Below are 14,447 nucleotides of genomic sequence, written 5' to 3' on the forward strand. Positions count from 1 at the left end.
ACAACCGGGGAAGCTGGCACTGAGTGCATAAAGAATTGCACAAAGCCTTGTGCTGGGACATGGTATTTTCTGTCTGCCTTTTTAAAAATGGCAAGCTGAAGTCTACCAAAGCACTTGTGTACAAGTAGTATTTAATTAGCAGGAAGGACAATTCTTCCAGATAGGCAATTAAATATTTAAGAAGAGATGAATTATCGGTGACCATTGAAATCCTTCAACATGCTCAAGGTCTTAACTTGGGTGTAGGAACAGGCTACAGCAGAAATTCCAGAAGAATCTCCTTACTTGAGTTCCTCCCAGATCATTCTATTTTGGAAAGGAAAGATATGCTGTGAAACCAGACCCCAAGCCTTGCAGATCTTTCAGCATCTACAAAGGGAAAAGGCCACCCAAGCTAGCAGAACGGCCAAACTCAGGAGCTAACTAAGCATTTCCCCAAGTACTCTCTGCAGGACCAGTTTGACGATGGTGGAACAATGTGCATCCCCAGCCCTGTACCAACTACTCATGGGCTTTCCACTTCCCAAACCTGACCTACACATTTACTACTCTTGAACCCATGACCCACATGGTTCCTAACCCTACAGGACTCCCTCCTGAAGGCCGGAGACCGTGCCACAGTCAGCTTACTGCTCTTGGCTGGAGCAAGGAGGGGTGGAAATTGACACACACTACACTCTCCAGTCCATATGGAGAGGTGATTGAATCTAGCCCCTTGTGAAGTGCTGAGCACCCTCAACTCCTATTAACTTCAGTGGTAAGTGAAGGCATTCTGCACCTTTCAGAAGGCACTCAAATGTAACTACTATGCAGTTTTGAAGCCACTCCTGGGTTAATACAGCAAATAAACATATTAGGAACAAGCCAACAATATGGTACATTTACCTACATTTCTCAAATTTGCAAGCCACACTGGGTTGAGCTATAAAATTTTATCTATTTTAGAACTGTAAAAAACCTGCAAACCCTATGATAAAGATTTTCTACATTCGGTTGTTTATATAAACAGCTTGTACGCATCACACTCAAAGTAGAGTGACAATAAATACTATTATTAAAACATCAGAAATAGAATATAAAATGCCTGGAACACTGCCAGTCATTAAGGTTTTATTAGATATGAAAAGTATAGCAATGCTTTATTCCTTCTAAGACACTAATCTAATTTTTTTTCAATTCTACTGTCATCCCTACTTTTAATTTTATTTTGAGAATGAACTAGAAAGAGAAAGGAAAAGGGTTGATAAAAATGCAAACTGAAAGTCTTGATTTCAGCATTAGTTCATGAGAATCACTGTGACTACAAAACATTGTTGAAAGGGACACTGCAAACTAGTTCAAGCCAAAAGTTTGACCTCCTTTAAAACTGTTATAGTCCCCAAAAGAGAAGTCAGTGCACAGCACTAAGGGTTCAGAAGTTGGGGATGCTAAACTCTATTACAAGTAGTTATAAGCAAGACAGAAAGATGGCAGGGAATACTAAGTTCTTTCATAACTTTTCCAGACAATTCAAGTTACACTAACTGGTCCTGAAGGGATCCACATCTAGCCTTCCTTAGCCCGAAGTGCTGACCCAATATCAGTGTGGAGGGGAAAAGAAAGGTTTAAGTGGGGTTTATTGAGGCATTCTGGTCAACATTTTTTTTAAAAAAATTCAATACCTCTGAACTTTTGTAATATCTTCCAAGTAGGCTACATTTGAAGATTTTTTTTTTAAATTTAAGATTGGCACAGTTAAAGGGCAAGCTGCACATAAGACCCCTTTTGTCACTCTCAAGTGCATCCTTCAGAATGATAGGCCTGGCTTCCTCCACCTCTGTCTAGGTGGAACCCTGCAGTCCAACAACTCAGACTAGATCTCTAAGCTACAGTACCCGGTTTCTCAACTGTGTTAACCTGATACGCCAAGTTTTGGCACCTCTAACCTTTTCCATCAAGACCTTGTGACTCAAAAACAACTTCTCCCCCCCCCCCCCCCCCAAAAAAAAAAAAAGAAAAAAAAGATAACATTTATTTAGGAAAACAGATTAAAACAACTCCTTACAGAATCCCAGTCTACTACTCTACTGGCTCTGCCAGACCTATTCAAGAGATGGGAGGGAACTATTGAGGGATGTGTTTATGTGTAGGGGAACATGGAGCACAGGAAGGAGGGGGAAACTGAGGTGTATACTCTGGTTGTTTTGGTGATTCAAAGCAGTTGTAAAACTAGCCTAACCAACTAGTATGTTCTGACTACTTAGTGCTGCTCCAGGGCAGAACAAAGCTACCATATCATACCAGTGAATACGGCCATACTACCCACCACCTGACCAGGATGGTGATGGCAACTGTGAAATGCTCTGAGATTAAAGAGGCTAAAAAACACAAACCTCAGTAATAATGGGAGATTTCAACTATCCCCATATTGACTGGGTACTTGTCACCTCAGGACAAGATGCAGAGATAAAAGTTTCTGTATACCATAAAATGACTGCTTCTTAGAGCAACCAGTCCTGAAATCCACAAGGGGAGAGGCAACTCTTGATTTAGTCTTAAGTGGAGCACAGGATCTGCTCCACTGTATCTGAACTGCTAGATAATAGCCACAATAACATAATTAAATTTAACATCCTGGGGAGGGGGACACCAAAGAAGCCCACCACGGTAGCATTAAACTTCAAAAAGGGGAACTACTCAAAAATGAGGAAGCTAGTTACACAAAAATTAAAAGATACAGTCACAAAAGTGAAATGCCTGAACGCTGCCTGGAAGCTCTTTAAAACCACTGAAATAGAGGCGCAAATTGAACGTATACCCCAAATTAAAAAACATTGTAACAGGACCAAAGGAGTGCCACCATGGCTAAACAATAAAGTAAAAGAAGTGGTTACAGGCAAAAAGACATCCTTTAAAAACTGGAAGTCAAATCCTACTGAGGAATATAGAAAGGAGCATAAACTCTGGCAAGCCAAGTGTAAAAGTATAATGAGGCAGGCCAAAAAAGAATTTGAAGAGCAACTAGCAAAAGACTCAAAAACTAACAGGCAAAAATAATTTTAAGGACATCAGAAGCAGGAAGCCTGCCACACAAAAAGTGGGACGACTGGATTACTGAGGTGCTAAAGGAGCACTCAAGAAAGATAAAGGCCATTGAGGAGAAGCAATATGAATTATTTGTATCGGTCTTCACTGCAGAGGATGTGAGGGAGAGTCCCACACCTGAGCCATTCTTTTAAGATCCTTGCAATTATCCCAAATAACAAGCATTATAAATTCAGAACTAAGGTTAAACTTGAAAGAAATGTAAACATGTTAAGATATAGTTAATAATCATATGATCACTGCAAGGGGTTACTACAAGGTAGATTTAACATTGTTTATGTGCCCTAACTGTACATTTCCTTAATTTATTTTTTAGGAGAATAACTATAACAGCCCCCATGATGTACTTCACCCTAAATTACTGATATGTACTCTCAACCTTAACACCAATCTAACCATTTTCTTGTCTGGCAATTAGGTAAACAAGCATCTTTACTGAAGACACAAAAAGAAGTTTATAAAAGCCTTCTGTTAAAAATACATATATGGACTTTTCAGAGCTAGAAAGAATTTAAAGTAAGGGTTGACCAAAATCAAGAGTGATAATAAAGAAACCACACTCTCACATTTCAAAACATTTCTTTATTCCATATACCATCTTTGTACAACTGTGTTAGTTTTTAGTTATAAAGCAGTCTGAAAGATATAAAATAAAGTTGTATTGTGTTTACGCCTACCACACGACCTCACACACCACCCTATCTCAAAACTGAAGGTGAATTTGTTCTGTATCTACACTCACTCATTTAAAAAAAATAGAAAGGAGAGCAAAATTGCAACCCCTATATAAGGTAGTATGGATCTAGCTGTCAAAAAGACTGCTTCTCTCTCTGTGCTGCAGTGACAGCTGAGGTCAACTGGGGAGCTTTTGTACACAGTCCTTAGATCTGAATGTCTGGGGGTGGGGGTGGGAGTCTGCACTTTCTCAGTGGTGTGTCCTTTGCTATTGAATTTACTTTCACAAGTGATCCATCAAAGACTGAATCTCTTACACTTTGTCTTGCAGGTTAAGACCTCTCTCTCTCTCTTTCTTTTTCTTCACAGAAGTATCATATTATTGTTTTGTGGTGCAGCTAATTTTACTTTATTTTGGGGCTGTAGGGGAAAAGAGAGGAATTTTTTTTTTTGGTCGGCATAGGTAACAGGATATGGACTGTTTTAAAATACTGTGCATGAATTTTGTCTATGTACTGTGTGCATTTTGTAAACTTAAAATAAGCCCAAAACTTCCTGTCACATTTAAGTTTTCGAAGGGGTCTTCAAGTAACAAGATACCAAAATCATCCATAAAACCACAACTTACAACAGCATTCCTACTGTGTTTTGAAACATTACACAGCATATTTTGTTTGTGCAAATATTTCCACACAGGGTTTTCAAACTGCTATCTAATTATGAGGAGGTTTGAAGATCCAGGCAGAAAAGTCAATCATCTATCAACATACCAAAAAAAGCTGTACTTGCCACAGCTGTGGACACTTAATGATGCTTTAGAAAAAGAAAGCATGAAATTTTAAGTGGGCAGAAGGGGGATTGGTGAATACTATAGTAAGATGCAATGTATTGGACCATTATTTCTTAAAAAGCACCTTTTAAAATACATATAAAGAAACTAGAACTCAGGTCCACAGATGGGAAAATACGGTGAATTTGTGGTAGGCAACAGGCATTCTCCAACCATTTATGCCCTTCAAAACCCTCAGACACCATATGTTAGGCAAATGTAAAGATCACCCAAAACCCAATACTAATATATATCCATATTTTTAAAAGGCCCCTTTTCCTGTTTCACCTCCACCTGACAGACAGTTTTGCCTTCTCTTTTCCCAGTTCTCTCACAAGCGCCTCAGCTTCCTCGAGTCTCCCTTCTCCTCCCACCCCAGCGTCCATGCTCAGCGCTTCTCTCCCGTCACGGACCCCTCCTCACTCAACATCCTCCGAGCCCCCCTTGGAGCCGCCACCCCACGCTCCCCTTTCCACCTGTCTTCTCAGTGTCCCTGCCCCCCATACTCCCTTCTCCGCTCAGCTTTCATCTCCCCCATCGCACCTCTCGCCCGATGTCCCCCTTTCTCTCCATCGATGGCCCTACCCTACCGCTCCATATACCCCAGCTCACCCTGTCCCTCCCTAACGTCCCCAGCCCTGCTACGTCCCCTGTCCCAACCTCGCGTTGCCCTCGCAACCGTTCCCTGATTGACACCCTTGCCCTCTCCTCACTCCGCTTCCACCGGCCTCATCCACGGCTCACCCGCGTCCACCTCGGCCCTTAGGAGGCCCACACCCCCACGTGGCCGTCACCCCCTCTCCGCCCGGGGTGCTGCGCGGTCACTCACCGTTCTTCAGCTCGTGCTTGACGGTGAGGAGGGGCAGCTCCCCTTCCTCTGCAGAGCCGGAGGTTCCCTCCATTTTCTCACGGGCTCGCCACCCCCCACCCCTCTCTCTGCCTCCCGCCTGGGGTGTGCGTGTGGATGAGGGGGGTCACCGTGTCTGGCAGGATTTTATTGTTCAGAGACGTATTTGGGGGTTAACCATAACATTAAACAAACAAAAAATAAAAGCAACATTAAAATCCCGCCTCCCCAAAATACAGTCCCTGTAGCTCCCCCCTCGCTCCGGCTCCCCTCCCTACCCAACAACAGTGAGATGGGAACCTAGCCCAGGCGGCGGGACGGGGGTTGGGGGGGGCATACGAGGGGAGGACTAATAAGAGACTCCACTCACTGTCCTCCCTCCCCTCATTTCTCCATTCCTCAGAGAGGAAGGGTGGAGAGCTGAGAGCTCATTGGCGCGCGCGCCTGCACATCGAGCGACGGTTGGTCAGAGATCGTTGGACATTAGGTCCCCACTCCCTATCCGCCGAGTGGCGCGCTGCCCTATTGGTTGAGGGTTGCGCTAATCGCTTGCTCCCCCTGCCTTCCCTTCTTTCGTTTCCCCCGCCTCCCCGACGTTTTATTTGTAAACATTCCCGCCAGCCCCCTGAAGTGGGCGGGTGCTAGGTCGCCTGGAGATGAAGGGACGATGCTGACTGACTCCTTGCGACTGCCAGTCATTCTAGGCTGAGAGCAGGAGGAGTGCCCCCTCCGGCTCGGACCTCCGATAATTCTGGGAAAAGGAGGGGCGCGATAGTGGGGGGGAGGGAATAAGAGGTTCCCCCCCCCATGAGGCGACCCTAGCTCTCCTATTCCCGGAAAGCGGAGATGGGTCCCGGGGCTAGCTGGTCTGCCAGCCCCCTAAGGGGGAAGGTGGGAGAAGGAAGGGAAGAGTTCGCCCCGCCCCCTGCTGCTGAGGGGGAAGAGAGAGAAAATGGTTTCCGGCCCTTGGAGGTGGGAATACTAATAAGAGAGACAGAGCGAGACGGGAGCATTGAAGCGGCTGCTGGGAGTACAGCGCCGTGCGCTACCTGCTTGTTAGTGAGGAACCCCGGTGGTAACTTCTGTGCAGCAAATCGGTGGGCCCCATCCCAGAGACCTGTCTACATAAACGAGAGGCAAAAACTGGGTGCAACGAGGCGGTTGGAGGAGCAGATGGTAACAGTTAAAGGATAACGGTAAGTGTAATAAATAGCCGTCATAGCACACCAGCTGACTAGCCTTTCAAAATCAAGGGTTTTTTTAGGCTCTCTGGCAGAGGTGAATTTTAAGGAAACCACTCGGTCCCAGCAGCATGACCTGCAGCAAAGGCAGGTTCCAGTATGCAGTGTACTATATCAATCTCAGTGATACATCCTGCAACATTAGGTGTAAGATGTCCTAGCTCCATTCCAGAGATACAACAAAACCCAGTGGTCTGTCTTGATCCTGATAACACAACCCACAGCAAAACCAAGTCCCCCAGCATGCAATGCATCCTCTCTCTCACAGCACTACAGCCCATATCTATTTATTTAGGTGCATATACTGTGGCTAAGAGACTTCAAGCTCCCAGTATACAATTTGACACTTCAATCTGAGCAGTATGGTGACTGGAGACAACAGGTAGTGGCACATATGGGGAGCACAGATCAGCATTCGTGTCCGGCTCCCCATCTTTACCCACCCCAGGCTGGGGAAGCTAATGATCCAACCACTGTGCCAGCAAATGCATGTTGCACATATGCTTAGAAGTGGCACATATTCCACCTCACCTCATTTGGCATTCCTGCAGAGCACAGAAGTCAGGGGTTAAGCCAGTCTGAACAGTATATAAATTGAAACTGATTCTCCCAGATCTTTGGCAGGTCAGCAGAAGCAGATACCTTTCCTTCCACTGAAAATAGCTGATATGTACACAGGATTGTGGAATGCAGCTTCTAGGATGCAGCTAGAGTAGGCACTGCTGAATGGTACCAGGCTCGGGGACAGAAGAGAAAATCATCTGGCCCAGGCTTATGTTGCAAACAGGTTAAGATCCAGTTTCAATACAATCAGCCTTTGCACTAAGACAGTGTTGGCACCTCTTCTGGTTTTACTGCAAGTCTCACACAATGTGGTAAAAAGAAAAGGAGGACTTGTGGCACCTTAGAGAGTAACACAAGTCCTCCTTTTCTTTTTGTGGATACAGACGAACACGGCTGCTACTCTGAAACCTGTCATTACACAATGTGTTTTTTTCTTAAAGATCGTGCTATGAGAATCAAGATGTCGGCTTTAATTTTTTAAAATAATTTCTTGTCCCCATGGTTATGGAGAAAAGCTTGAAAATGTGAAGCATATTTACCCTATTGTCTTGAAAACTAGAAGGCAAATAAAGAGAACCCAAAAATTATGATTTAAAAAAACTCCATTTTTAAGCCAGTCATGATATTTTGGGGTCTGACTCACGATTTTTTTAACACTTGGGCTCAAAACATGAGGATTTCTGCTGAAGCAGGCATTCTTGTTGCCTATGGTGCTAAGATCTGTAGTATCTGTGAGATGCACCTAATATTAAACACAATGGTATCTTCAGTCTGTTCAGTTGCATACAGATTAGGTGCAGCACTCAGTCTCCTGGCAAATTGTCAGTGCAGGCCTTAATTGGACAGGCTGTTAGAATATTCCTGTTTAAAGGGAACAGGGAGGTAAAGGAAGAGTGATGGATATAGTTTTAGAATGAGTGTGTCTATGTCTTTAAATACATATGTGGCTTAGTGTTTCCTGTTTGCATGTAACCTTAATGTAGAAGGAGGAAGCAGGAAGAAAGTCTGCTAGGAAGAGACTCCGGCTGCATGGTGTCAGAGCAAAGTTGTCTTTCCTTAGAATTGTAGCAAATACAAAAGAGCATTAGATTCTTTTCTGGGGAGCAATAAGAGACAGGGTAAAATGGAAGACAAAGATTGTGTTTACTTGAAGATAAAACAGCCTTTGTAACAGGTGAAAGGCCAAACTAACAGTAAGATAGTGTAAATAAGCAATGTTAGACTGTTACCAGATACTTGTTAAATGTGATGGGGGAGTGTTATGTCTGCTGTTATACTCACTAAATATCTTGTGGTGTGAGGAGAGGAGAACCTATTACAGAAATACATCAATTCATGAATAGGTATTTGAGTTATGTAATTTGGTTTATTTTCATATTAAGTGGGCTGGGAGATATATTAATAGGAAACTGATTTTTTGGTTAATTTTTAAGAAAACAAGAACGGTGCGTTTAGAATTATATTAGGCCTTCACGCTCACTTAGATCTCTGCAGCTTTTACATTGTGGAAACAATATGCCACCTGTTAAGCAGATTCCTATGTTTCCCTCTGACCCAGAGATAATTCTGTTAGTGATAAGTAAGGCTAAGTTTTAGTCAGAAGTATTTTTAGTAAAAGTCATGGGCAGTAAACAAAAATTCACAGCCTGTGACCTATCCATGACTTTCACTATATACCCTTAACTAAAACTTGGGCCAAGGGTCCCCTGGGGGGGCGGTCCCGGCAGCGTGTGGCCTGGGACCCCCGCTGGTGCTGCGGCGGGGCGGCAGCATACGGCCTGGGACCCTTGCTGGTGCTGGGAAGGGGCAGATGGTTGGCGGGGCTGGCAGGCTCCCTACCTGGCTCCAACCAGCATGTCTCTGCACCTCCTAGTGGCCAGGAGGGCTCTGCACACTGCTCCTGCCACAAGCACCAGCTCCACAGCTCCCATTGGCCAGGAACTGCAGCCAATGGCAGCTGCAAAGGCGGCTGTTGCGGGCAGCATGCGGAGCCCCCTGGCCCCTCCACCTAGGAGCTACAGGGACATGCCAGTGGGAGCTGGGGACCACCCCCCCAGGTAAGCGCTGTCCCACACTCCAATACCCTGCCCTAGCCCTGAGCTCCCTCCCGCACCCAAACTGCTGCAACTGCTGGCCCAGGGGCTGCCCAGCTCTGGTAGCCCCTGAGCCAACCGCACTGGCTGCTGCAGAAGTCACAGAAAATCACGGAATTCGTGACTTCCATGACACACATGCAGCCTTAGTGATAAGGTACAGCTTCATTAGATTTACAGTTATGTATTGCAACACTTGTTTTCAGTCAGGCTGTTTGTTGTTTTTGTTTATGTCCTTTCTGTACCATTTGAAAGATTTGCTGTTGTGTATGAGTATTACTATATCATCTGCTGGTTAGAATAACAGGTCTGCTCACATTTTACTTCATTTCCCTAATCAGAGTTTGACAAGATGGTGGACCTAACTATAATAATTATTTATTGGGTACTGATTGTGCAGTTGCAGCACTGTGGTTTGAACAAAACTGAGCTTGACTTTTGGCAATTCTCACTTTATGTCTATACTTTTTGACTTCCAAGCTGTAGCTTTCTTTGCTGATGTATCCCTTCTTCTGTTCCTTGTATATTCTCTTTTTACTCCTACTGTCCTTTTTGAGGTGTTTATTCATCAAGTTAGGGCTGGAGCCTTTCCCTGTAATTTTTTTCACCTTATTTGGGATGCAAATTCCAGATAAATGTTTACACCTCTGACTTAAATTTGTAGGAGGTTTGGAATTTCTTTAAGCCCCTGAGCTCTTCCATCCATTTAACTTCACTAACTAGTTGCCTTAGTTTCCCAAAGTCTGCCATTTTTAAATTGAATACCTGTTACTAACCTGTTTTTGATTCTCTTTCCATTTAATTTTTACCTCATGATCACTCAATCCAAGGCTTTCTTCTGTAGCCTCATCACTGTTTACCCAAACCAAGTCGAAAGTAGCATCACCTCTCATCATTCAGGGATTTGGTGAAGAATCCAGTCATCTAGTGCCTCACTGGGCCTACCATTATTAGTAGAGATTAACTTCCAAGCTATAGATTGGAGAAGAAACACTCCCATAATGACAATTTGCCGTAGTAGTTCTCCCTTTAATAATAAGGGACTTCTATCCATGTCCAAAGCTGACCCTAGAGGTCTATAGCAAATCCTTAACACGTGCACAATAGAACCTCTTTTACAGTCCTTCCCCAAAGTGATTTTGGCCCAAATGGATTCTGTTTTATTTCAGAGTAGCAGCCGTGTTAGTCTGTATTTGCAAAAAGAAAAGGAGTACTTTTGGCACCTTAGAGACTAACCAATTTATTTGAGCATAAGCTTTCGTGAGCTACAGCTCACTGTAGCTCACGAAAGCTTATGCTCAAATAAATTGGTTAGTCTCTAAGGTGCCAAAAGTACTCCTTTTCTTTCTGTTTTGTTATCTCTTCTCGTTTCTTTACAATGCTACCTTAGTATCTTTACTTCTTTCTCTCCTGAACAGTACGTACCCGATAGTACCTGTATTCCAGTCATGACTGCTATTCTGCCATATTTCTGTTATCCCTCTGATATTGGGTTTCACAACCTGCATTGGTGGTTCTAATTCCTCCATTTTGGTGCCAAGGCCCCTCACGTTAGTTTACAAACATCTGAATTTTTTCTTGACCTCATCCAATTTCCTAGCTGGATTGGGCATAGTTCTTTTGCTGTCCTACTCCTATCTTCTGGTTTCCTTTATCCATTATTATATCCTTGTTTACCTGCTTTTCCTTTCCTGTCTGTTAAAACCAGGTATAAGTAAGTTACTTCTTTCCTTCTGAATCTTACGTATAGTCTCTCCTGGTTTCTTCCTGCAGACTGCTGCTGGCTCATGTTCATGCTTTCTCTGTTAGAGATTGAATGTATAATAAAATGCTAATTTGCATTGTTACTTTCAATGGCACTAATCACATTTGACAGTTCTGTTCAATTCAGGCAGAGAGCCCAGTTCTGATAGACTCCAATGAAATAAACTTGCTTCTGGTAGTCCATCTCTTATTCTACATTTTGATGCTTTACAGTTTATATAAATACAAACAGGTAGCCATTGATGCCATTTTTAAAGGCACAATGTCAATTTCAAAAAAGTTCAAGTTAAATCTGTTTTCTAATAGAATGCTATTTAAATAGCATGTGCTCATTTGTTGGATTTTATTTTATTTTTTTTTAATTTCTGAAAAATATTCAGAAGGGTTTTTCTGCTCCTCTGGGGATATTTATAAGGGTCTTTTCAGCAAGAGAAAGAGAGCAACTCATGCCTCCAATCCTGAAAGTTATTCTGCTTGGATGCATCCCGGCACACCCACATAAAGACCTTTCAAATACACAGTTTATAAACTGAAAAACAAGACAGTCTTTCACTAAATCTTAAAGTACATAATTTTCTGACAGAGATGTCATTTTCAAGTTGGTGTTCCTTAATATTAGAGGGCTTTGCATGAACAGCTTGGAAAATACCAAGAAAGTTTCTGATATAGAGACAGTCTTGTATCAGCAAATCTATTATATGTGGACATTCAGTATAGAGAGCTATAATTTTTAATCTGCTTAGAAAATATTGTACATTAAAATTAAAGACATCTGTAATTCTGAGTCTGTAATTTTAGTGGGCCCCTTTACATTACCAGTGAATACTATTAGCTTTGTAGTGCTTCTGCAGCAGTCCCAGTTGCAGGAGGCATTGTGGTGACATAACTGCAACGAGGTTCTATTTTGTCTTGCAATGGGCTATTGGTCCCTGTTAAAGGAGTACAAGAAAGGCAGTGTGATGGCTGGTCTAGCCTGCACATGGGCTAAACTGTCCCTGGCAACCCCAAAGAAAGAAGGTGCAAGCCACCTCTCTTCTGTCCCTACACTGGCAAAATTATAGGCAGAACTAGTAGCACCCCTTACAATGAAGGGTGCAAAATACTTTAAATTACAAGATCTTGTTTTCAGATGTTTATAGCTTTCAAAAAATTTCTGTCTGAACAGTTAAAGTTTGCAAAGAGTATCAGCTGAAATGGTTCAGCCATTTTAGAGAATGAGGCAAGGGTCTTGTAGAAAAAGAAAAGTTATTTGATTGTATATTTAAAGACCATATCATAAGTAAGGCTAAGTTTTAGTCACGAGTATTTTTAGTAAAAGTCATGGACAGGTCACGGGCATTAAACAAAAATTCATGGCCCGTGACCTGTCCATGACTTTTACTATATACCCCTTACTAAAACTTGAGCTGGGGTGCTCTGGGGGGTATATCCCAGGTGCTGGGGGGTGGTGACCTGGGACGCCTGCTCATGCTGGGGGGGAGGTGGGTGGCGGTGCATGCCTCACGACCCCTGCTGTCACTGGGTCGGGGGGAGGGCGGGCAGCTGCATGCAGCCCAGGAAGGGTGGGGGAGTGCGGGTGGTGGTGCATGGCCTGGGACCCCCACTGGTGCGGGGCGGGGGGGGAGTCCGGGACCCCTGCTGGTGCTCGGGGAGGGGCAGCCCAAGCATGCAGCCTGGGACCCCTGCTGGGGGGAGGCCTGGCAGGCTCCCTACCCGGCTCCGATCGACATGTTCCTGCAACTCCTAGGGGGATGGGAAGCCAGGGGGGCTCCACACTCTGCTCCTGCTGCAAGCGCCATTAGCCAGGAACCGCAGCCAATGGGAGCTGTGGGGGCGGTGCTTGCAGTCGCAGGCAGCACATGGAGCCCCCTGGCCCTTCTGCCTAGGGGCTGCAGGGACATGCCAGTGGGAGCCGGGGATTCCCCCATCCAGGTAAGCGCCACCCCTCACATCTACCCACTGCCCTAGCCAAAACCGCTGCTGCTGCCCAGCTCGGACAGCACCTGAGACAGATGCAGCAGCCACTGCAAAAGTCACAGAAAGTCACAGAATCCATTACTTCTGTGACCTCCGTGATAGAAATGCAACCTTAATCATAATACATATGCATAAGGGGACTGGATTAAGGCTATTTAGGCAACCTTAATTCTGACATTTCCTAATTTTTGAATGCTTGATTTTGCAACCTTAATATTCCTCTTGGGTAGAGGGGTTATTTTTTTTGTTTTGTATGTAGTTATACATTTGTATGGCAGGAACTGTAGAGGCCCCAACTAAGATCAGCACCCTGCTGTGATTGATGCTGTACATGCATATAGCAAGAGACCGTCCCTGTCCCAGAGAGTTTAGATTAAAAAGTAACAGATTCGGGGTAGTCTACAACAGCTCTCACAGAATCATTTTTATATGAGATGAGTTTTCTGTGTGATCAATGAGTGGAAGCAGTGATCACACCCTGGAAAAAGTGGCCTAACAGCTCAGTTATTTCAGAAATAAACACACTAACAAAGCAGGAGGTTTAGGGCTAGAACAGGGGCATCAAAGTCCCAGTTCGCGGGCCATCTGTGGCCCAATAACCTCCCCGCTGCTGCCTGCGGAGGAGAGACGCATGTAGCCACGCTGCAGGCAATGTCTGCTGCAGGCGCTGCCCCCCACAGCTCCCATTTGCTGGGGGAGAGAGAGAAAGACAGCGATACCATCACTGGTCACCAGGCAGAGTCAGCCATGGAGGTGGCATTGTTTATATTCATTGTGGGGGGGAAAAAGTAAATCAAAATACTGAACAGAACTATCTGATGCACACTTTGCTGCAATCCTGAAGGTTTCAACTGCTCAGTCACTGAGGCCACACATCAACAAACTGACAGAACTGAAGCATTGCCAGGTGTCTGGAAAACACTATAAACTCTCTGGCAGGCAAAGAATTGTATAAAGTTATATGACAGTTTTATTATTTCTAATTTCTTAGAAATAAAAAATACAACATAAGACCTGCAACCTTAGCTCCATATAAATGAAGCTGTGTGTGTGAATACTGTACAATAGTTTCCTAATACTATTAATTTTCCCATTCTTATCTAGTCTTTGTACTTGCATATTTCTTGAGTCTGTGGCCAAACTGCATTATGATTGTCACAAAATTAGACTGGATATGTAAATTTGCTGTTTAAAGCATATTTCTTTTCTGATCTGACCTATCACTCGACAGTTCTCTTCTTTCTAAAACCACTTAGTGTAATACTGTGAAAGCGAAGGTTACTACTAAGAAATTAATCCAAACCTGAATAATTCTAACGGAAATGGTAAAACTCTGTCAGGAAATGGGTCATTTCTTGAAAGAATTAGTATAA

General features: G+C 43.9%; 2 protein-coding genes across 4 annotated transcripts in view; one reads left to right on the top strand and one right to left on the bottom strand.

The window, feature by feature from the left end:
* The window catches only part of RPS6KA5 (ribosomal protein S6 kinase A5), a 187,623-nt gene extending 181,685 nt beyond the window's left edge, over nucleotides 1–5,938 (bottom strand). The window contains exon 1 of one of the 3 annotated variants that reach the window (XM_075129833.1): nucleotides 5,806–5,938. Coding sequence is in view for 2 of the 3 variants with exons in the window: in XM_048852700.2 (XP_048708657.1) it covers nucleotides 5,418–5,490 (73 nt within the window). In the remaining variant the exon portion in view is untranslated. The other 2 variants (XM_048852700.2, XM_048852699.2) reach the window with 2 other exon arrangements.
* A 150-nt stretch (nucleotides 5,939–6,088) lies between these two features.
* The window catches only part of DGLUCY (D-glutamate cyclase), a 111,788-nt gene continuing 103,429 nt past the window's right edge, over nucleotides 6,089–14,447 (top strand). The window contains exon 1 of the mRNA XM_048852707.2: nucleotides 6,089–6,631. The gene's annotated coding sequence lies outside the window, so the exon portion shown is untranslated. The remainder of the gene's footprint in view (nucleotides 6,632–14,447) is intronic.

Source organism: Caretta caretta, chromosome 6, assembly GCF_965140235.1.
Source record: "Caretta caretta isolate rCarCar2 chromosome 6, rCarCar1.hap1, whole genome shotgun sequence".
Taxonomy (NCBI): domain Eukaryota; kingdom Metazoa; phylum Chordata; order Testudines; family Cheloniidae; genus Caretta; species Caretta caretta.